Source organism: Oryza glaberrima, chromosome 8 (genome assembly GCF_000147395.1).
Source record: "Oryza glaberrima chromosome 8, OglaRS2, whole genome shotgun sequence".
NCBI classification, from domain to species: domain Eukaryota; kingdom Viridiplantae; phylum Streptophyta; class Magnoliopsida; order Poales; family Poaceae; genus Oryza; species Oryza glaberrima.
The window spans coordinates 356,196-378,421 of record NC_068333.1 but is presented as its reverse complement, the minus strand read 5'-3'; the positions used below and the strand labels follow the sequence as shown (position 1 = coordinate 378,421).

General features: G+C 43.4%; 4 protein-coding genes and 1 pseudogene across 6 annotated transcripts; 2 read left to right on the top strand and 3 right to left on the bottom strand.

The window, feature by feature from the left end:
* The first annotated feature begins 1,916 nt into the window (after positions 1-1,916).
* LOC127781094 (protein Rf1, mitochondrial-like) lies at positions 1,917-5,005 on the top strand (annotated as a pseudogene).
* Positions 4,798-7,717, bottom strand: LOC127781096 (uncharacterized). Its single transcript, XM_052308002.1, has 3 exons — positions 6,926-7,717; positions 6,573-6,851; positions 4,798-6,469 (listed from the first exon to the last, which is right to left on the bottom strand). The coding sequence occupies exons 1-3, from the start codon at positions 7,112-7,114 to the stop codon at positions 4,946-4,948; spliced, it is 1,992 nt and encodes a 663-aa protein (XP_052163962.1). The 5' UTR covers positions 7,115-7,717; the 3' UTR covers positions 4,798-4,945.
* Positions 7,718-7,864: 147 nt separating this feature from the next.
* On the bottom strand, positions 7,865-10,913 carry LOC127781097 (uncharacterized). Its single transcript, XM_052308003.1, has 4 exons — positions 10,362-10,913; positions 9,086-9,253; positions 8,146-8,587; positions 7,865-8,048 (listed from the first exon to the last, which is right to left on the bottom strand). Exons 1-3 carry the CDS (start codon positions 10,824-10,826, stop codon positions 8,147-8,149), a joined length of 1,074 nt encoding a protein of 357 aa, XP_052163963.1. The 5' UTR covers positions 10,827-10,913; the 3' UTR covers positions 7,865-8,048; position 8,146.
* Positions 10,914-12,361: 1,448 nt separating this feature from the next.
* On the top strand, positions 12,362-17,838 carry LOC127782208 (GDP-mannose transporter GONST1). 3 transcript variants are annotated; one of them, XR_008019144.1, is made up of 11 exons: positions 12,362-12,462; positions 14,013-14,177; positions 14,545-14,770; positions 14,889-15,028; positions 15,616-15,745; positions 15,937-16,035; positions 16,203-16,357; positions 16,783-16,899; positions 17,016-17,091; positions 17,178-17,437; positions 17,526-17,838. XR_008019144.1 is itself a non-coding variant. In XM_052309293.1 (10 exons), the coding sequence occupies exons 1-10, from the start codon at positions 12,449-12,451 to the stop codon at positions 17,343-17,345; spliced, it is 1,290 nt and encodes a 429-aa protein (XP_052165253.1). In that variant the 5' UTR covers positions 12,362-12,448; the 3' UTR covers positions 17,346-17,838. The 3 variants fall into 3 exon arrangements, 2 of the variants coding, with proteins under 2 accessions (XP_052165253.1, XP_052165255.1); XM_052309293.1 differs by having other exon boundaries at positions 17,178-17,838; XM_052309295.1 differs by having other exon boundaries at positions 16,994-17,091; positions 17,178-17,838.
* A 364-nt stretch (positions 17,839-18,202) lies between these two features.
* On the bottom strand, positions 18,203-21,930 carry LOC127782207 (probable polygalacturonase). Its single transcript, XM_052309292.1, has 5 exons — positions 21,462-21,930; positions 19,921-20,041; positions 19,524-19,698; positions 19,347-19,417; positions 18,203-19,067 (listed from the first exon to the last, which is right to left on the bottom strand). The coding sequence occupies exons 1-5, from the start codon at positions 21,906-21,908 to the stop codon at positions 18,433-18,435; spliced, it is 1,449 nt and encodes a 482-aa protein (XP_052165252.1). The 5' UTR covers positions 21,909-21,930; the 3' UTR covers positions 18,203-18,432.
* Between the last annotated feature and the right edge of the window lie 296 nt (positions 21,931-22,226).

Here is a 22,226-nt window from a genome sequence, read left to right as displayed (position 1 = left end):
AGATGAATATTCTTTCGAAAAGGAATAATTCTAAATTTGTTGCCTTGGTGTCTTCATCTGGATTTTCTTTGGATACTTCTCCTATGTCGGCTCTTTTTGCTTTTAATGCTTTGTCTGATGATCAACGGGAGGAACTTGGTGAGGAGGACTTAGTTTTTGTTGCTAATATAATTTCTCGGGCTTTTGAAAAAGTAAAAAGCAGGAAGTGAGGTGGACCCGTTCAATGCTTTTGGGTGTGGAGAGTTGAAGCACATCAAGTTCAATTGTCCTAACCGCAAGAAGGCAATAAAGGAGGAAGTGGATAAGAAGAACAACAAGAAGGAGAAGAAAAAGAGTTGCATGCAGAGGCTAACTCGAGAACTCATAGAAGCTTGAGATTACAATTAATTAGAGTAAGAAAAATAGAGCAATGGCAAAGTAAGCATGTTGTTGATTTAGCTTTTGTTGCTCGCATGCAAATTCTGAAGTGGATGAATCTGATAGTGATAGTGAAGAAAAGCTTAATTCTGATCAATTAGAACATGCTCCTTTCAAGTTTGCTGAGGAACTTAAAACATGTTCTAATATGCTTGATGAGAGTGATCATACTATTGAGATTCTAGAAGCTAAAATTGATAGATTAAAATCTTCGATTCCTAATGATGATTGCAAATCTCGTGAAGTTTTGTTTTCTAAAACTAATGCTTTACGAGATGTTAATTCCGTTAATTGCTTAAAATTGGAATATGAGATTGAAAAATTTAAAAAACTTGAGTTTTCTTTTGCTCTTGGATTTGCTTTGCATATTCGTGTTGTTGATGAGTTGATTTTGATGAAGAACGTTTGGGAAAAAAAATACAAAGTTGTTTTTTTGCAAGATCTTTGTTCAATGTTTTGAGTGCAAAAAGGGTTAAACAACACAAGGATGTTTTGGTTTCTCAAAATTACTGAAAGTGTTTTTTTGAATGAGATGAATTGAAAGATGCTTTAGATCGTATTAAGCATATGGAGAATATTGTGAAATCTGATGATGTGCTTTCTTGTTCTAGGTGTCACAAGAACAAAGGTGTTTTAGTTGATTGCGAAAATTTTACAAATTTGAGAAAAAAAGTTTCTTATCTGAAAAGTTCTTTGGAAAGATTTTTTTTATGGTAAAAAGAAACTTAACGCGATTTTGGATTAATAAAAAATGAGCACTTACAATCAGGGTGTAAGTTTTGATACTACTGCCTGTTTTACAGATCACCAACTTCCTGTTTTGAAAATAACTAAAAAAAAGGGTAAAACTTTGACAAAACCTGAACCAAAGAAAACGATTTTTAAAACTGCTGGGATTTTGCTTTCTGTTTCTTCAATGGTTCAAGAAACAGTCTTTGGTTGTAAAACCATCTATTTTCATAAACTTGTGAGATTTATTCTTGCTCTTTTTTTTCGAAAAGATGACATTTGGTTGGTTTTTGTTTTAGATTTACCCGTAAACAGAAAAAGGAAAGGGAAATTGCTTTTGCGAAACGACGGCGGCTAAAATCGGATTTTGGTTCGAGTAGTGAGGTCAGACCGACATTGACTAGTCGGTCAGACCGGGTGGCGGTTAGACCACAGGTGAACCGGCGGTTAGACCGGTTGCTAGTCCCGGTAAGACCGCAGATATAACGATGGTTAAATCAGCCTCAGGATAATTTTGCGCGTAATTCAAATAAGACTTTTGTGTAGTGATAGAGTAAGTTTTCAGGTAAATCTTAATTCGTGTCCTTTACAGAAATATCGTGTATTACCATCAATGTCCTATAAGTGCTTAAATTATATAAAGATTTAAGTCCAAGTTTATGGAGTTTTTTGAAATGAGGGGAGCACGGTTAAGTTATTGAGAAACAATATTATTGATAACAAATCACGTGTTACTGATATAAATCATGTCACCCTCTGAAAAAAAAAAAGCCAACTTTGTGGCGGAACTCCGGCCGGCCTCGGCGAGTCGGCGGCCACCTCCTCGCCGGCCGTCGCCGATTGTTTCCTCCGCCATTCCCGCACCACATGCCGCTCTATCTCTCTCTCTCTCTCTCCCAGCAGCAGCAGCAGCAGCTGAGCAACCGGCATCTTTCCTCCCCAATTTCCGCCATCTCTCCTCCTTCAACTAGCTCGGCCCGGCGGCGGCGGCCATGTCCCGCCGCGTCCTCAGCGCCCCGGACGGCGCCAAGGTCTCCCGCTTCAACCTCATGAAGCTGCAAGGTCGACAAGAAGCGGCTGCTGCTGGCACTGAGAGCCACCACGCCCACCACGCGTTCGATGAATTGCTTCACCGACCCACCACCAGCAGCATCGTCGACCTGAACCGCGCCCTCTCCGACGCCGCGCGTCACAGCCCAGCCGTCGCCATCTCCCTCTTCCGCCGCATGGTGATGGTGGCCCGACCCAAGGTGCCTCCTAACTTAATCACCTACAGCGTCGTCATTGACTGCTGCAGCCGCGTCGGCCACTTGGACCTCGCTTTCGCCGCCCTCGGCCGTGTCATTAGGTCCGGATGGACGGCGGAAGCAATCACCTTCCTCTGCTCAAGGCTCTCTGCGACAAAAAGAGGACCAGCGAAGCAATGGACATTGCGCTGCGACGAATGCCTGTGCTGGGTTGCACACCCAATGTCTTCTCCTACACCATCCTTCTCAAGGGCCTCTGTGATGAAAACCGGAGTCAACAAGCTCTCCACCTGCTCCACACCATGATGGTGGCTGATGATACCAGAGGAGGATACCCACCCGACGTGGTTTCATACAACACAGTCATCAACGGCTTGCTTAGAGAGGGTCGTCAGCTGGACACAGCTTATCACCTATTTGATCAAATGCTGGATCAGGGGTTGTCGCCTGATGTTGTGACTTACAACTCGATTATCTCTGCCCTTTCCAAGGCTCGAGCAATGGACAAGGCCGCTGTGGTCCTTGCTAGGATGGTTAAGAATGGTGCTATGCCTAATCGCATCACGCACAATAGTCTTTTGCATGGATATTGCTCATCAGGAAAGCCCAATGACGCTATTGGGGTTTTCAAAAGGATGTGCAGGGATGGTGTTGAACCAGATGTATTCACTTATAACACGTTGATGGGCTATCTCTGCAAGAATGGAAGATCCATGGAAGCTAGAAAGATCTTTGACTCTATGGTCAAGAGGGGCCACAAGCCTAACAGTGCTACCTACGGTACTCTGCTTCATGGGTATGCTACTGAAGGATCTCTTGTTGAGATGCATCATCTATTGGATATGATGGTACGAAACGGTATTCAACCTGATCACTACATCTTTAACATATTAATAGGCACATACACTAAACATGGAAAAGTAGATGATGCCATGCTTTTATTTAGCAAAATGAGGAGGCAAGGATTGAATCCTGATGTCACCTACAGAATAGTAATGGACGCGCTCTGCATGGTAGGTAAAGTGGATGATGCTATGGCCCAATTTGGCAGGCTCATCTCTGAAGGACTAACTCCTGATGCTGTTGTTTTTAGAACCTTAATTCATGGCCTTTGTGCCCGTGATAAATGGGACAAGGCTGAGGAGTTAGCTGTTGAAATGATCGGTCGAGGCATCTGTCCCAACAACATTTTCTTCAACACATTGTTGAACCACCTATGCAAAGAAGGAATGGTTGCAAGAGCCAAAAACATATTTGACTTGATGGTACGTGTAGATGTGCAGCGTGATGTCATTACATACAACACACTCATAGATGGATATTGCTTACATGGTAAGGTGGATGAAGCAGCAAAGTTACTTGAAGGTATGGTGTTAGATGGGGTGAAACCTAACGAAGTTACCTATTACCATGATTAATGGTTACTGTAAGAACGGTAGGATAGAGGATGCATTTTCTCTTTTCAGACAGATGGCAAGCAAGGGTGTTAATCCTGGCATTGTTACCTATAGCACAATCCTCCACAGGTTGTTTCAGGCTAGAAGAACTGCAGCCGCAAAAGAACTCTATCTTTGGATGATTAAAAGTGGGATAAAGTTTGATATCGGCACATACAACATAATACTTCTAGGACTTTGCCAAAACAATTGCACTGATGATGCTCTCCGAATTTTTCAGAACCTATATTTGATTGATTTCCACCTAGAGAATAGGACTTTTAACATTATGATTGATGCGTTACTTAAAGGTGGCAGGCATGATGAAGCTAAGGATCTGTTTGCTTCTCTCTTGGCTAGAGGTTTAGTGCCGAATGTTGTGACCTACCTGTTGATGATGAAAAGTTTGATTGAACAAGGGTTGCTAGAAGAGTTGGATGATTTATTTCTTTCTTTGGAGAAGAATGGTTGTACAGCTAACTCCCACTTGCTAAATGCGTTAGTTGGAAAGTTACTACAGAAAGGGGAGGTACGCAAGGCTGGGGTTTATCTCTCCAAAATTGATGAAAATAACTTCTCCCTTGAAGCTTCCACGGCTGAGTCGCTGGTTTTGCTGGTTTCAAGTGGCAAATACGATCAACATATAAATGCTATCCCTGAAAAGTATCGTCCTGTTGTGAAAACCAGGGCTGTTTGACACAGCCTGTAGCTGCCTCAAAAATTCACCATGCTCCTTAAATTTATGTATATCTTTCACTGGATGAGTTTCTCACAGACCAAAAGCTCTTTTCCCTGTTGAATATTGTTTGTAATCTTGGATGTGAAGTTCTGTATCAAGAAAATCGTTCGTGATGCTGTTGAATTATGAAATCATTATATATTCCCAAACAAGGCAGGAGGCAACAATCCTTACTGCCCAAAGTTCCTGAAGGTTGCAAGCTTGCAACTTTGTAAGCATGGTATTTTCATTCAAATTAGTTAGCTATTAAGAACAATTATAGTATATTATTATGCTATAGCATCGCTGTTACAATGGAAGTATTATTGAATGACAGGTCTAACCCAAATAATGACTGAAAGTAGAGGCCGGAAACAACAGATGAATCTATGATGGGCCTACAGCTGCACAGCAGGAGAAACCCTTGGTCGCTTTGAGGCTGCCATGAGCTCAACTAATGAGGGCAGGGGACGAGGAACCGGCACGTTCATCGACCTGTACAGCTTTCTCAGGTTGGCATTCAGACCTTTTGATGATCCAATAGCATTCGAGGAGTCACTGCTTCCCTTGTCAGGAACTTTAGAGTTCTCCTGATCAGTTTCTGATGGAGCAATACCCTCTTTTGTTACCTCTTGGTTGTTGTCATGCAAGTAGGCTAGACGATCGATGGCCAAAACCTGATCAAGTGCTTCAACAGTGTTTTTACCTTGTACAGTCAATTTAGCACCCTCCATCTCCTTGGGCTTGCATATTTTCCAAAACTGGTATCTGCCAGTGAATTTCTGTTCTTCAGCTTCAAATTCACCTCTCTTAGTTGTCACACACTCATCACTTCTGTCCATTTTCCAAAGTACAGATTCTGTACATGATGTGTGCTCATTCACTTCAACTTCAGTTACATCAATTGCTTTGGTTCCATCTTTAGGTTCGCAATCTTTCAACTGTTCAGATTCTATTGCTGAGTCCTGCTCTTTGGGCACAATTTCAACTGAATCAATTACTTCAGAGCCTAAGACAGATATGCCATCCTTCCACTGCTCACATTCTGTAGCTGAATTCTCCACCTGCACTTTAAGCTCGTCGATTTCGACACTCTCATGCTCATCCTTCCACAATTCAGGTTCCTCAGTCAATCCAAACCTCGCTATCCCGAACAGTGTCACAGGTGGCTCCACGTTGATTTCAAAGTCTTCCAGAGTTGGTTCTTGATCCCGCATCCTGATACCATCAGAACTGAAAGAGTCCTTGACAGAACAAGTGACCTCTTCCTCCTCACATTTCTTGATCATCTCTACAGTTGGTACAGCCAGTGGTGATCCTGAAACTGCAGAATTTCCATCAGACAACCTGAGCAGCTTCCAGAGGGGATCATCATTGCGTAACCGGGACGCGAAGCAGTGCTTCTTGACATAGGACAGCTCGATCGCCATACATGGAGGGGTTGTGGAGATGACCCATTTGGGCTGGATGAACCGCAACGCCTGCTCCAGCTCTTCGTGGGACGAATGCATCGAGAAGCAGACGTGCCACACCCCGAATTCATCGCGCATTGGCTCTATCAGTGCCGGTTTCCTCTTGGTCGATCCCTCTGGTGGCTCATAGTACGCGTACCATTGCGAAGAAGCCCTGATGATGAGTGGCTCAGGCTGGTGCTTCGCCCGTGCCAACGCGAGCATCTTCGTTGCTCGCTCCGACAACCTGGGGAAACCAATCACCTGGAAGCGAGACGACGAGTCGTCGGTGAGGATCTCCGGCGCGACGAGGGAGAGGGTGTGATAACACTCTGAATTCTTGTCCCTGTCTACATAAATCTTGGATCCAAACACCTTTGACACCTCCATGAGTATCTCCTCTTGGCCAAGCATGTCGGACACGAGATAAACCACCGGTGCATTGGGGTGCTTCCAGATGCAATTGATGACCTTAAATCATGAGAGAGCAAAAATGTAGAGTTACAGTTGAGGAGAAGAGTTGTCAGTGATTCAGCAGCAGCAGCAGCAGCAGCAGCAGCAATGTTGACCTCACCTGGCGGATGGAGTCGTCCTTGGAGGGGAAGTGGAGAGAGCAGGCGGCGAAGGTGCAGTCGAGGAAGACGTAGTCGGCGGCGAGGAAGCGGAAGTCGGGGGTGAGGCGGCAGTCGCCGGTGTGAAGGACGCGGCCGAAGGAGGCGCCCTCGAAGAGGAACATGACGGCGCCGGGGCAGTGGTTGGCGTCGAAGGCGGTGACGGTGAAGTCGCCGTCGGGGTCCGGGACGAGCACCGGCGCGCCCAGCTCCACCTCCACGAAGGCGTCGGCGCGATCGAGCTTTGAATTGGAGTGGTAATAATTTGATTTTGTTGGTGATTTGAGATAATTATCCATTTGTGAATGAAGGTTACCTGGGGGAAGATGTGGCGGGCGATGAGGATGGTGAGGCGGGAGGCGTAGACGGCGGCGACGTTGGTGGCGGTGATGCCGGCGATGTGGTCGCGGTGGGCGTGGGTCAGGAAGCGGTGGCGCTTGACGGCGGAGGCGGCCGTCCACGTGTCCACGGCGAAGGGCAGCCCCCGCGGTAGCTCGATCGGCATCGCGACCTCCCTCCCTCCTCGTCAACCGCAGCCCACAGCGCAACCGCGGCGACGGGCGGCGGCCGCGGTGGCGGCGACGACTGTGGAGAAGAAGATTTGGATTTGGTTTTGTTTTGGAGGCAGAGAGGCGGGAGTTTTTCATTTCAATTTTTCGCGCGATTATTTACCGCCGCTTAATTTGCTCAAGAATTTAGTCATCATACTCCTAATGTACTTATTGTATCTCCTCGTCTTGCCTAGTTGGCTCAAAGTTTTTCCTCTTTTTTTTTTTTGGCATGATGATGTTCTGTTTATGCATTGCTGTTTGTGTGATAGTCTGGATGCATTGTTGTTTTGTTTAAGTTCTGTTGTTTCAGTTACTGCACTATTTTCTAAAGACCTTGGGCGTTTCAGCGAGAAGAGTATGACACACAACATTGAGTTAAAAACCAGTTCAACGCAACCAACATGTATGCCTGTTTCATTTGTTTCGTGCCGACTATTCCAAGATCGAATCAAACGAGATCAATCCTACAGCAATCGACTCCACAAATCCCAGAAACAATCGCTAGCAAAATCGGCACATTGTAGATTGCAAAATCGATCTCCAAATTTTCATTCACTTCTGTCCACAGGAATGAGAGCAAGAAACATGATATACTAACATGTAGTCTCACATAGCATAGCATAGCATCCCATTACAGAATAAGCAACATTCAAAACTGCCACCAGATTTACTGGCCCAGCTATACAGCAACAACCAGGTTTCTGCTACTCTTTGGCGGTTAGACAATGTGATAGACCACTCCATTTCAGTAGATTGCAAGTAGCGTACATTGCGGTTACACAAATATTCCCTTCCCTGCTTCCCTATACAGCATCAAACAGACAACCTTTCTCCTCAGACAAAAACACTGCATCTCCATGTACCACACGGAATGTTTACCATATCAGCCTAGAAGATAACATGTTGAACCAAAATGTTAGCCAGAAGTCAGACAAAGTTATTAGAATACAGACACAATATCATTGTGGAACTACAGGGAATTCACCTCAGAAATCATAGTCTTTTAGGTCCCTCTTGGAGTCGGCTAATTCCATTTCCACCAAGCACTCCTCCTGGCTGAGTGGAGGAAGGCCGTTCTTGTGGCGTGTGTAGTTGTGCTTGTGCCACCCAGATTTGCAATGCTCCCTATACAACTTGTCCTCCACAAGCACGTCACATTCTTTGCATCTTCTCTGCTGCTTGCCTTGTCCCTGCCCAGGATTTTCTGGCTCACTTGAGATGGACTGTTTCTGCATGGCCTCACCTATCCGAGCAACAGGATCAATCTCCACTGCAGGCACTGATTGAGATTCTTCAGTGTTTTCATATTGATCCACAGAAGAGCCACCTTCTGCGTGCGCTGACACTGAGAGTACTTCCACCCTCCCCTGCACATCCTTCAATCTCTCCTCACATGACCGTAGAATAGATGGCTCAATCTCACACACCTGAAAAACATCGTACACATGGGACAAACATAATGGTTATAAAGTTAAGCATGACAGGATGGTAGTGCTCCTATAGGAAATAATTTCACAGAAGAATGAACAATACAATAGGGATCAAGCTTCTGACTAGCACGGCTAACAACCAAGTCATAGCAGTATATGACAATCCATTTATCAATGAAAAAAAGCCTACTATCCTAGGACAAGCTTCTGAAGGATTCCACTAAATTCTACAAATATTTAAGTGGCATAAAGCAGCATAAATTTATTGCGGCCTAAAAATATTAAGTGGCATAAAGCAGCATAAATCTGAATGTAACAACTTCCAAAAGACAGCAAAAAAAAAAAAAATCTTTTAACAGCTTCATAACATTGTGGATGAAAACATGAGCTCCAATATGATTTGCGAAATGCCTCTAGACTCTAGTCATGCAGGGAACACTGATGACAAGCAAATCATAATCAGTGAAATAGTAATAGCTGGAAGAAAGCACTTACAACAGAGGGCTGGCTACCAGACTCGTCCTTTGAAATAACATTAGCATTCCACTCTTCAAGCTTCTCTGTAAGGCTTGCAAATTTCGACTTTGGTGCAGTGAAGCGCACCCTCAATGGTGCACGCTTTATGGGGAAATGCTCTGTTAGCTTCTTAATAACTTTCAGTGCCTGCACAATGAAGAAATCATAGGTTATCATAATAAATTAGGTTCTTAATAACTCTCAGTGCCTGTGCAATGAAGAAACCATAGGTAATCAAAACAAATATGAACATATTATGTTGTCGGTATTGTCATGCCTGTTTCCTACTGATTTATTCACAAAAAGTATCAGATGTTATTATAAGAAATTGACTCACTGTCACTGCAAGGTTGATCAACTGTAGAAAGAAGGTAGAACAGAATTGTTGCAAGCGATACACAACTAAGAAACATTTAGAGGTACCATTACCTTTTTTAGTCATGCTACCAGTTCTACAGATGATGAGAGACAGATATTTCTAGTGATCTAAGTTTCCTATTCAGCCATGATGTTTGGTTTGACTCAGCCATGTCATCAAGTCTGGGCCTCTGGGGCTAAATGCCTAACAGACTATTTCCTACCAATTGGAGCAAATGCAGAGGAATAGTCCACTGGGAGCTTACAGGAACGATTCATCACATTAGTGTCCTTCGCTAAGCCAATAAGCACTAGTCCACAAGACACGAGGTTTATGGAGTGTCTAATTTGTATATGCAAGCAAGCAGGTATGTGCACCTACATTCACACATTCTTTTTGTGCATATTCTGTTATTTACACTATCATTGGTTCTGTGTCTGCAGAAACTAGATGTTAAAATACAATTGGTTGGCCCAGAAAATCCTAAACTGGGTGTGCACATTTCTTACCGTGATTGAAGAAGAATTGAAGATCCAAGTTAAATAAATGCGACCGCGGGTACCAAACCACACACACAAAGTTATTACGCTAGAATGCAAATAAGGACATGGAAATTTGTGCTTAAACAATTAAACCATGATCTCCATATATTAAATTGTAAAGAGAAACAGGAAACCAAGTAACTCAATTGATTTAACACAATGTCAATATCACTAACTATATCAGTTGTATCTGAAGCCCAATGGTGCGATAACATGTTTATTAACGATGCTGGTTTCTATTTTGTCCAATATAAAAGTTAAAAGCAGGCAGCAGCAGATGGTAGTAGTTAACAAATCGAATAGCAAGTCCTATTAGTATTCCTCTATTGGAATAAAAAAAATTCGAATAGCAGACCTGCTCCTTGGAAGTGAGGTTGGGGTCGACGGCGAAGTGGACGTCGTGCATGAGGCGCTCGATCATGGTGATGGTGTAGGGGCGGCGTGTCTCCGGGTTGATGGTCTTGTCCATGACGATGGTGGCGATCTCGTGGAACTGGGAGGAGAGCTGGGCCTCGCGCTCCTTGCCGGAGACCTGGAGCTCGCCCTTGTCGAGGATCTCGAGGCAGATGGCGGTGTGGTCGTCGGTGGAGAAGGCCTTGAGGAGGTCCTTGGACTTGGCGAGGACGCCCTTGGAGACGTTGGAGTAGACGGTGTGGGATTGGAGCACCTCGTCGATGTCCTTCTCCACCCGCGTCCGCCATGACAACACCTTGTTCGGGAAGCACGCGATCTCGAACCGCTGCCCGTGCTTCCGGAGCCGCACCACCGCCACGTTCGTCAGCCGCTTCTGCCCCACCGGCTGCACCAGCGTCCGCGACATCTCCCCCTCCCCTCCGCCGCCCCAAACCCTAGCTCTCCTCGCGCCGCCGCGGCTCCGCTTCCTTGGATTGGGTTGGAGAAGACGACACGACACGAGACTACTCTCTAGAGAGAGAAGAAGTTGTACCGTGTCGGGCCTGCCTCCTAATTGGTCTGGTTCGTGGGCCGGATGAGAGGCCCATGCGAAATGGGCTGCCGACATCTGCTTCTCGCGGGGACGAGATCCTCCAGGAAAGCTTTTCTTTCTCTTTTCCTTTTTCCTTTTCTTTTCCCCTGCTGATAAAACAGTGAATGATACGTGTAGCACAGTTCAATTGTTTTTTTTTCTACTTTTACTGATTCACCGGTTATGTATGCGATGGAATTTTATAGAACTTTAGTGCTTGCTATTACATGCATCGTTGATGAATTGTAAGGATTAATTAATTTCACCCTCAAAACCAAACTCAATCTGCACCCCCATTGAATTAAACAATATAATGTATATAGCAGTATTACATTTCTTGTACAACTAATAATCAATTAAGTGACCTAATTAATACTGCAGCTTAACCAAACAACATCTCTTGTATGTATCCATCCTCAACAGAAGATAGTTAGCACAAGCAAAGCAAAAGTGAGATTTGGATAATGCATATGATTGACGTTGTGTTTATCTAATGTTAGGACAGTATAATCAATGGAATATAAGGCATCTGTGGTAGCTCATAACGTCCTTGTATTGGAAAGAAAATACTAAACCAATGTTGTTAAGTCAACCTCCACAGATTCCTGCCACTCCATTCTATAGTTGGGCTGTGTTCGGATGCCCCTCTTCCAAACCCTTCTCCCTCATTTCCCGTGTTCACGTTTTTTAAATAGCTAAACGGCGCGGTTTTTACAAAAAGTTTATATACGAAAGTTGCTTTAAAAATCAAATTAATCTATTTTTTTTAAAAAAATAGCTAATACTTAATTAATGACGCGTTAATAGACCGTTCTGTTTTTCGTGCGGAGGCACTATGTTGCCAACCTGAACATGCGAACACAGCCTTGGATTAGTACTAATCGTAGTACTACTTGTTTATATTTCAAAGTAATTTGCTTCCCCCTGATGTCCTAACCTACACTAAACAGTAGTAGTAATTCATAATGAGACGCAAGATAGTAGTAGATGAAAGAGATGTGTGAAACAAATCTGAATCTGAAGCAAACAAAATGAGGTCAAAGGTCACGCAAAGCCTGCTACTGCTACTGCTCCCGCTCGGCTTCCTCCAGTCAATGCCACGACATTCGCACGGCACGCCCAACTCCAAACGCCACGCGGAGTCGACGCGACCAGGGCAACGCCCAGACTTATCCCCCGCCACCGCCACGTGGGCCCGGTACCACGTGGGTCCCGCAGGTCAGCGGCACGAAGTACCAGGCGGCTCGGGGTGTCGAGGAAGCCACAGCGAAGCAGCTGCGCCCGAGACCCGACAGGTGGGGCCCACCCGTCAGGGATAGGCCGCCGGATATTTTAAAGCGAATCCCCCCCTCCTCCGTTACTCCCGAGTCGTCGCCGCCTCGCAAAATTTCCGACGCCTCCTCTCCTCTCCTCCGCCGCGCCATTCTTCGCCGCCGCCGCCCGGCTCCGGCGGCGCCATGGGCTCCACCAGGTCAGCCTCCGATCGACCTCTCTCTCTCTCCTCTTCCCCTGTACGGCAACAACTTTTGCGGCTCCTGCTCCAGGCTTCCAGCCCCGGTGGTGGCGGCTCTCACCTCCGCCGCCGCCGCCGCTCCCTTCGAAGACGAGGAGGTTGACTAATGCGGTTTATAACTAGCTGGGTTTGGATTAGGGAACTTTTTAGTACGGGAGGTGGTTCGATTGCTCTAGAGTTTGTTTCGTTTCGGGGAAGTGTTTTTTTTTTTTTGGTTGCTGATCCATTTCGGTGTGGGGAGCTACGGATTTCATCAGGAATGTCTCGGTGCAATAGCTTTCTCTCTCTCTCTCTCCGGGTTTCATATTTTCTGTAATTTGGAAGCGTGTAGGGATGGATGGATATGGAACCTCAGCTAGTTTGTTTCTCCTCTTTTTTTGTTTTTTTTTTAACTCCTCCCAAGTCTCAAACTAACAAACAAGCGGGAATGGCTTGCATATGAGAAATGTATTGAGATTTGACAGGGTTGCGGCTACACTTGTCTCATGGTTTGATCGCACAGTATTAGTCATTTGGCTGATGAGAGTATAAACGAGTGAATGGCCCATGTTTAACAACTTTGTTTTGTTAGTAAATGGGCGTGTGGTTAATTACTACCTAATGGCTGATGTAACGAACTTGTTTCCTTTATTGGTAGTAGTAGATTCTCACTCTTCTGTTGACCATAGCTATTGATTTGGTTTCCACTATCTTGCCAAGAGCTCATTCATTGTTTAGAGGGTAGGTTCAATATTTCCCAAAATAGAATGAAACTAAATGTTTGGGAAGTGAAACAGTAGTATGCGTGCCTCAACTTGCTTGTTTTCACCAATTTACCCGTGTACCCCACATGATTGATTAAATTTAGTAATTCATACTTCGGTTCACCATACCATTACTCTGATAATGCACTTTTGCAGAGTTGAGCATATTAGATGTTCAGCAAAATAGCTGTAGCGTGTGTATGAGGCTGGCGGATGAATGTGATAGCTGCACTTTATTTGGTCAGTTTGCTCAATCGGGATAACCTTGGAGTTGCTTCCTAGATCACAGCACTTCAATCTGATAGAGAATTTCCATGTCTCAAAACCATGAGACATCCTTTACAAGCAAATAGTTATTTCATATGACAGCCATCGAATGCGCTACTGATGTTTCAAAATCAAGCTGGTTGATGCCTGTGCCTCTGTGGGGGTTGGGTTTCAACAATTGCTTTGAAAAAAAATGTGTTATGCAGCGATGATAATTTGATTGTGTGAATTAACAGCACAAGACCTTTTTCATGTTATTTCTAGAACAGAATTTTGACTCTTTTGGGAAATGCATATGCTTGCAATTTATCCTTCTGGACAAAGCATTCTTAAGTACCATATATTTCATTTGCTTGCTGGATCATGAGGTTTGAGTTCACTTTGAGATATTTGATGAGATGAAACCCAATAGAACATGGCATGCTGTATATAAGGAAGAGTCCTACATATATCTTACATAATTGAATTATTGCTAATGGCATCCTTTTTATCTTGTAGAACTCCTTCTATAGCCATTCCTGTGGATTCAGATGCCTCTCCTAGGAAAAATACGCCAGAGACTGTAACAAGTCCTCTTGTGAATGGTGAAAAGAGTATTTTCCGGGATCAGGTTAGAGGATACAGTGCACTTGGGAGTCCTTTGAGGAGAGAAGTTGGGAACAGGCATGTAAGCTTCCCTTGACCAATGTTCTTTTATCCACTTGTTGCCATTGTATTCAAAGTATAAAGTGGATTTTCCATCAATTACATGCCCTCCATCCCAACTTACATATAATGTTTTCGTTTACATATAAAAATATTCTTGTTCGGTTCAACATAATCATGTGGTGTGACGATTCAGCAATGGAAAAAAAAACTGAAAATACCATGTGAAAACATTATTCTTGTCTATTTGAATGAAAATGTTTTGGAAGTATCGTGGAATCTAACACATTATGTTGTGTTTTCTGGATCATATTTTCTCCAGATCTATAAAGTATCGTGGAATCTAACACATTATGTTGTGTTTTCTGGATCATATTTTCTCCAGATCTATAACAAGATCCTTCTGTATTGACGACACTGACTTGGAAGATGGTAAGGCTGAAAAAGACAGAGATAGGCCTTCACATTTCCTCGGTCTCCCAAAGATACAGAATCAGGCTCTTCTATCTGGTCTTGCCTATTGCATATCATCCTGCAGCATGATTTTAGTTAATAAGTATATCTTATCTGGCTATGGTTTCAGTGCTGGAATATTTCTGATGCTTTATCAGGTATGTTACTTTTTTTCTGATTGTTTACCTCTCAAACAATATATTACATTTATTTCTGTGTCATGCTTCTGCTGGTTGTTGTACCCATTGATAATCTCTTGATGGTCTTTTGCTGCAGAACATTGTATCTGTGACTATAGTGTCCACTCTATCGCTCTCTGGTGTTATCCCAACTGAACCACTAACTTGGAAGCTAATCAAAGTTTGGTTGCCTGTGAATATCATATTTGTCGGAATGCTAATTACAAGCATGTTTAGGTATGCACCAGACATTCAGATTGTTTTGATCTGAACGCTTTTTGGGTGCAATTTACATTGTTCTGTAGATTCTTTGTTTTGGTTTTAGAGCATGGAACGTATGTGATTTAAAAATGTTTTTATATTTATCTATGTATTCATAGGGTACAATATGAACACTGTGCTATATTGCTAGCTTTCCACTCTAGGAACTATGCACAAAGAAAGAGGACTTACCTGATGAACTTGTTAATGTGCTTATTGTGAGAATAAGTAGTGATATTTAATAAACTTTTGGCAGTTTAAAAAGTTAATGCAGGGAAACTATTTGTTTGTCCTGACATTTTGCGGGCGTTAATATTCATTATGAATATCTGTTGTGGCTTGCCTTACGTCTTCTTTCGTGCTGCTATTGGTCCATTAGTTGGTTTGGAGAGTGGACGATTAATTACTATCTAAGATTTCTGAACATTTGGAACTGAAACTTTTCATATAAGAATCTATCATGGCTCAGCTTGTAATAAGGATGGTCTGGGTTGAAATTGCGCAACTGGCAGTCTCAGACAAAAATTACTTCCCTCATTTTTAATGCATTTTGTACCTTGCAGTTTGAAGTACATCAATGTTGCAATGCTGACTATATTGAAGAATGTTGCCAATGTATTGACTGCTTCTGGGGAGACATACTTCTTTAAAAAGCAGCATGACAGACAAGTTTGGATTTCTCTCACGTTGATGGTATGTCACCTCTAGAATTCAGTGATGTTTGAACTGGACTTAAATACTTGCTGGGAATATTTACTTCTTTGCTGCCAATAGCATCTAGTTGATTTGTTTCTGAATATTAAAGTATAGATGTTCATGAAACACTGTTTAGAAACAACAGTGTATTACCTTTCACGGGCTGACTCACATATCCCTTTTTGTAGATAATTTCAGCAATTGCAGGAGGAATAACAGATTTGTCTTTTAATGCAATTGGTTATACTTGGCAGATCTTGAACTGCTTTCTAACGGCATCATATTCGGTATTGTTTTTGTTCATTTTAACAAAAACCTGATTACATATGCAGCCTATTCTTGAACTGTTATTCCCAGTTGTTTCAAATTCCTAAACCATGATGTAGCCAGTTTTCAGTATATTCATTTCTAAAGTGCTCCACAATTATTTTAACTAATGAACTGTTTTTCTCAGCTTACATTACGGCATGTAATGGACAGTGCCAAGCAAGCCACCAAATCTGGGAATTTGAATGAGTTATCAATGGTTTTACTGAATAATATTCTTTCAGTACCACTTGGGATTATCCTCGTGCTTGGTTTCAATGAAGTGGAGTACCTTTTTGAAACGTAAGCAAACTTCACTCGTTTGTTCTGATGTGAACCTAATAGACTTGGTTTGTTCTGAGGTTCATAACGTGAACCTAGTAGACTACATGGGAGCTGTGGAATCTCCATTTATTTCACAAAAAAACCTCTTTCATGAAAGTTTTCTTTCTATGCTTCCTTAGGCATGTCAATGGCAAGTTAATGGTGTCTAACAGAATCGGTAATGGTAATGACCTCCACACATGTCAATAAGGCATGTCTGGACACTAGAAACAAAAAGGTGATGTATAGGATTAAATAGGTTGTCAACTAGTAATGCATCGGTACTTAGGATCCTTCTGAATTACATGCAAACCTATCTTCTTGTTGCAGCCACATCTCCTGACAAAACCAGTATTTACTTAATCTGGTGGCATAATGTATTTACAATGTGAATGAATTTTCAGGCCTCTCTTAAGGATGCCCATGTTTTGGATAGTCATTACTGCTAGTGGAGTTTTGGGGCTTGCTATCAGCTTTACTTCTATGTGGTTTCTTCACCAGACAAGTGCAACAACATATAGGTACTGAATGAATTGTAGTGGCTTTTTAAAAAATGTTTATCTTCATGTGCTCTGTCTTCATGAATTTCTAATGTCAATATTGCTCCTGATATAGTCTTGTGGGCTCCCTTAATAAGATCCCTCTCTCTATTGCTGGAATCCTTCTCTTCAAAGTGCGGACGAGCATGGAGAATTCTTTCAGCATTTTGTTTGGTAGGCTTTTTTTTAATAACAAGGGAAAAGGTACTATGTTATAGATATCACATTCACTAATAAGATTCATACCCATTATCGTGCAGGTTTATTGGCAGGAGTATTCTTCGCCAGAGCCAAATTGCTTAATAACTCTCAGTCCTAGTCGTAGGCCAAGCTTTATAGGTTATACAAGGCAGAATTATTCTAGTCAGTCAGATTCAGAACAGGATGCTCGCTCGGATTATGTTCCTGGGAAATTTGTGCAGATGTAAAGATCCTTCTCCAGCTAACAAGAAGAGAGATTGGCAACACATTTGTTACTATGGGGCCATGGGGCTGCTTCAGTTCTTTTTCCTCGAAATCGGTATGGACCCCCTGTTGTCGCTCTCGTGGTTGTGGTATACGTCCTCACTTTCACTTACGATCGAAAGGCCGATAATACTCAAATGCAGGCAGTTTGGGGGAAAAAAAACAATTGACGGGTCGCCGCATTTGTAATGTTGTGAAATTGCAGCGGTTGGATCGAAATGGGATTGGTGTTTTTGTGCGTTGCACGGCTGCTTGGCCTGCTGCTGTGTTGAGTATACTGTATATACTTGTGCAGTTTAATTTTGTGTTGCCCTTCCCTATATGTTCTTCTACACCGTGTAGGGCTGAGGGTATATCAGTTTTTGGGTCCTGTTAGAAGGAAAATGCCCAAGCTCCTCATGTGCAGAACTCAAACTCATGGGATACAGTGATACTAGTGCAGAATTTGAACTGACCTGACTTGTCCCAAATTTCTTCTGATTCACTTTATTATCCTGGTTGTTCTGGAAGTTCTACTCTGCAAACTGCCTCTTACATTTGAGAATCTCAGCCAAATTTCTGCCTTGCAAACTGCTCCTACATATAGTCTCAGACACTGGACTGAAACATGAATTAAGCCCCCCAAAAAAAGGGGTGAAAAAAACATTTGAACCTCCCAGCCTAGCACGGCCAACAAGGCCAAAGCGGTGAGCTTCAGATGATCAGATCTTCGGTCTGACACCCTCCCAATGCCAGCATGGCCCCACTCACGATTTAGAGCAGCTAAAGATTCATGTTAAACAGATTCACCGTAGCACGTATAGACAACACATAATTTGCATGCAGTGAAAATGATTCTGTAAGCTCATTTCTTCATGAATATATTCTCCCTTTTACAATTGATAAAACCTGAACTTCCTGATAAACTAAAGAATACAGCTAAGTTGTAAAATCTGACTGTATGATCCTGAAATCCTCTGTATTATCATCCTATAATGGCAAAAGTAGACACCTCATTGCAAGAATTCCAGTGTCTGTCACAAAAAAATTCCGGCTTCTGTACACTTAGACTCAAGAATGGCCACACCAAGATGACGAGCCATTTCTCCTAAACTCTTCACATGGCGCTGGAAGAACATCATGTGCCTCTCCATACACAGACTCGCAATGCCATCTATCCTGACGCTTTATCACTGTCAAGCTAACGTTTCTGAAGCAAATCCCTTCATACACCGCACCGTGCACTGCCTCCAGCATCGGTGCGCGCTGTAAATCCACACCGACAACGTCTCTGATGCGCACATCACTGATCTTTGGCAGCGCACTTCGGTCATACTTGTCATCTGAATGATCATCCGCACCTCGGCTGAATCTTATAGGCACCTTGACCTTCTCCATCCTGACATTCTCTATGGTGATGTTGGTTATGTAGCCACCTCGTCCTACATCGGTTTTTATCCTCACCGCTTGCGCGGAATTCCATACGTGCAGGTCGCGAATGATGACATTTGATATTCCACCGGACATCTCGCTCCCAAATCCCACACCTGAGCATGTTGGAGTTGTGCCTGAAACCCTCTGGATGATGATGTTTGAGCTTGGTTTCCCTACCGAGATGCCGTACTGATCCCAGCCACTCTTGACAGCAACCAGATCATCTCCACTCTCAATGTAACAGTCTTCAATACAAACTTCTGAACTCGAATCTGCCATTATACATCAATGGAAAATGTCATGGATAGCCATGCATGCTCTTCGCAGTTTGAGGTTTTATAATGAAGTTATCACCAGTTTGAAGCATAAGTATGTTCTAATTCAAATTTGTAGTGCTAAAAATGGCGATAAAGCAGTATCTAACTACGTCAGCTTCTAAAGAGCAAACAGATAGGACCACTTCTTTTATCATATGAAGTACAGCAATCAATGATGGTCCAGAGTTGGAATTAACATTGCGTAAAAGAGGAACACCCTCTAGGAGCATGTACCTGGATCAATGCCATCAGTGTTTGGAGCATTCAAGGGAGCTAGTACAGTTAAGTTCCTTATCACCACGTTTCTGAAAGAAAAAAAAACAACATGTTCACTTTATATGATTCCAATATAATGAATATCAAGAGGGCAAGTGCAATTGTTTATTCGCTGTACAAACATAACAAACTGACCTGCAGTAGACGGGATGCACTGTCCAAAACGGGGAGTTGCGTAGAGTGATATTGGAGATCATGATGTTGGTTGAGTCCACTAGCTCAATAAGATGGCCTCTTGTGTGGTTCAACGTTCGATTCCACCATAGGTCCCACCAAATCCTGCCTTGGCCATCTATGGTCCCATTGTTACCTAACATGTGTTTTCGAAAACTGATTAACATGTAAAGGGGGGCACTTGCAAGTTACAAGTCAACGCTAGTTCTTCACATGTATGATATGCTATACCTCTAAACATAATAATGTTTTATGTAATTATGTTTATGTTGTCATTATAATGACTTAATTCAGCACATACAACTTTGCTAATTGATCAGAACTGAAATAGACATAGCTAATAAAACAACTTCTGTACCAGTAATAACAACATCATCCAGGCCCTCTCCATGGATGAGGCTGATGTGGCGTGGTCCTAATCTTTCCCGCCCACGCCCATACGATGGCAATGGGGCTATGAGAGGCCATTCTTCCGGATCCTGTACATTACAGTCCAAAGCACCAGTCAATGCTATGCAGATTTCCATTCAACATATGCAACACTATGAAATTGCTGGAGACTGTTCTTCTTAAATACCAATACAAATAATTTAATCAAGAATCTAGGGTATGGTCCCCCTACCCCGTCAAGATTGATTGTTCTTTCTGCTTTCATGTTGGTATCATTATGAGTAGAACGATCTACACTACTTTTTTATTCATGCATCTGTCTTCTGTGCGATTGATGATCGTTCGTTTGCCTTTGGTTCCACCCAATTCCCATAAGAAACTATATGGCGCGATGGTTCGGGAACTGGCATTAGACTGAAGTAAAATGCTAGGCTGCAATTTTCAGTTGGTTCACTCACTCCAACTGACCAGTTTTCACTTTTCACAGTAAGTTGTTCTTGGTTCTACAACAAGCATTTGAATGGTGTTTTTTTTTTTTGCCAAAAAGACTAATTGGACACCTGGCCATGATTGTATTAGAATATTAAGGTGATTCTGCTGTGAGTGCAAGTGGCATCATGTCAAAGGCATAGCATCTAATTAAAGCCCTTAATTACTGTTACTAATTTATGGCCTCTATCCCAACAACTTTCTGCCTCAAACATGAATGCAGCACTCCGTACCCCCATACGCCATACGAGGGAATCCACGGAGCAAATTCTACTCCCTACTACTACAAGGTAGAAGTAGTAGCAACCAATTGCATGAACACCACTCTACAATTAATTTATAGGCACCAAAAATGTGGAATATTTAGTTCCTGTAGGAAGCTCCAAACAAGCAATGCAGAATTGTCTACAAAATCTTTTAGCATAAGCAGATGAGACGGCAGAAGAAGCAAAGTACAATAGCAGAATCAGGGTCTGGTCAGTCCAAGCAGCAGTAAGGACAAAGCAAAGGCACATGAGAGTAGAATAACATTTTGGTAGGCTGCCTGGTAGTGGTAGCAGAAGCCACAAGAAACCAGACCGTCCAAGCATGTGATTCCAACCCACCCATGTCCTCTCTTCCCTTCTCTCTCTCTCTCTCTCTCTCTCATGTTTCAATGAACCATTGGCATGTGAGATGAGGGATGTGACAACACACAACCGCTGAACTGAAGCAAGTTTCACAATGCAAAGTACAGATGATACAATCCAGCAAGAACAGGAACCATCAGTAGTAGTAACTGATATTCTAATGCTGTACTTAGAGATTTTTTTTCCAGTGCAAATATTAATTTCACTTCGCATATCAACATGATTATCCACAATCGGATGAACAGAATCAGGATTTGATTTCCATATATGCTTAAGTCAACGAACTCTTGTTGCAACTGCTAGAAGCCATGGATCATAAACTAATAAAGAAAAAAAAAAGAAATCGAAGGGAAAAAGAAAAAGAAAAAGGGAAGATGAATTGATGGATCACCTGGGAGCCGAGGATGATTGCACCGTGGTGCAGGAAGAGCGTGAAGCGGCTGGTGAGGTTAAAGCTCCCCGTGACCCACCTCCCCGGCGGCACCTCCAGCCTCGTGCCGCCGCCTCCCGCCCTCGCCTCCAGCGCCGCCACCGCGCGCCGGAACGCCGCCGTGTTGGACGTGACCCCGTCCCCCACGGCCCCGAACTCCTCCACCGACGCCGACGCCGCGCGCCGCCCCGACGAACCCCCGCGGTAGAACCCCGCGCAGCTGTCCCTGTCCCTGTCCCCGTCGACGCGTGCAGTAGCAGGGGCGACGAGGGCGGCGAGCGGCGCGGCGGCGGGGAGGCGGGTGAGGGCGAGGTAGGAGGAGGCGAGGAGGAGGGCGGCGGCGGCGACGGGAAGGAGGCGCGGGCGCGGGCTGGGCGTGGGCTGATGGGCGGTGGCGTGAGGAAGCATCGCGTCGCATCAATGGCGCCGCGCGCGCATGTGGCGGGCGCGCCGAGGCCAACACGAAAGACAAAGCTAAGCTAGGGGAAGAGGACACAAAAGCTTTTTTTTTTTTTTCAAACGACTCTAGTGCAAAAATTTAGACTATAGTAGTATATCAACAAAATGTGGATCATAAACATTTTAAATCTTATGAGAATTTCTTGGGATTTGAATTAGTTCTATATGGGATAGTTTCCTAGATGAAATTTGTATGATTAGAATGGTCCGACCCAGTATTAATATAGCAGAACCTCCGACCTATAGTATATGAGTAAATTTTTATTT

Bases quoted from the DNA above. Each gene is read 5' to 3' on its own strand.
- LOC127781097 (XM_052308003.1), bottom strand. From the start codon at position 10,826: ATGTCGCGGACGCTGGTGCAGCCGGTGGGGCAGAAGCGGCTGACGAAC. The intron at 9,254-10,361 runs GTCTGCTATTCG...TTCATTGTGCAG, and splicing joins ACCTCACTTCCAAGGAGCAG to GCACTGAAAGTTATTAAGAA. The intron at 8,588-9,085 runs GTAAGTGCTTTC...GATGTTTTTCAG, and splicing joins CTGGTAGCCAGCCCTCTGTT to GTGTGTGAGATTGAGCCATC.
- LOC127782208 (XM_052309293.1), top strand. The intron at 16,036-16,202 runs GTATTGTTTTTG...TGTTTTTCTCAG, and splicing joins TTCTAACGGCATCATATTCG to CTTACATTACGGCATGTAAT. The intron at 17,092-17,177 runs GTAGGCTTTTTT...ATTATCGTGCAG, and splicing joins TTCTTTCAGCATTTTGTTTG to GTTTATTGGCAGGAGTATTC.
- LOC127781096 (XM_052308002.1), bottom strand. From the start codon at position 7,114: ATGCCGATCGAGCTACCGCGGGGGCTGCCCTTCGCCGTGGACACGTGG. The intron at 6,852-6,925 runs GTAACCTTCATT...TCCAATTCAAAG, and splicing joins CCCGCCACATCTTCCCCCAG to CTCGATCGCGCCGACGCCTT. The intron at 6,470-6,572 runs GTGAGGTCAACA...TCATGATTTAAG, and splicing joins AGGACGACTCCATCCGCCAG to GTCATCAATTGCATCTGGAA.
- LOC127782207 (XM_052309292.1), bottom strand. From the start codon at position 21,908: ATGCTTCCTCACGCCACCGCCCATCAGCCCACGCCCAGCCCGCGCCCG. The intron at 20,042-21,461 runs GTGATCCATCAA...TGTAATGTACAG, and splicing joins CAATCATCCTCGGCTCCCAG to GATCCGGAAGAATGGCCTCT. The intron at 19,418-19,523 runs GTCAGTTTGTTA...TTTTTCTTTCAG, and splicing joins GTGCATCCCGTCTACTGCAG to AAACGTGGTGATAAGGAACT.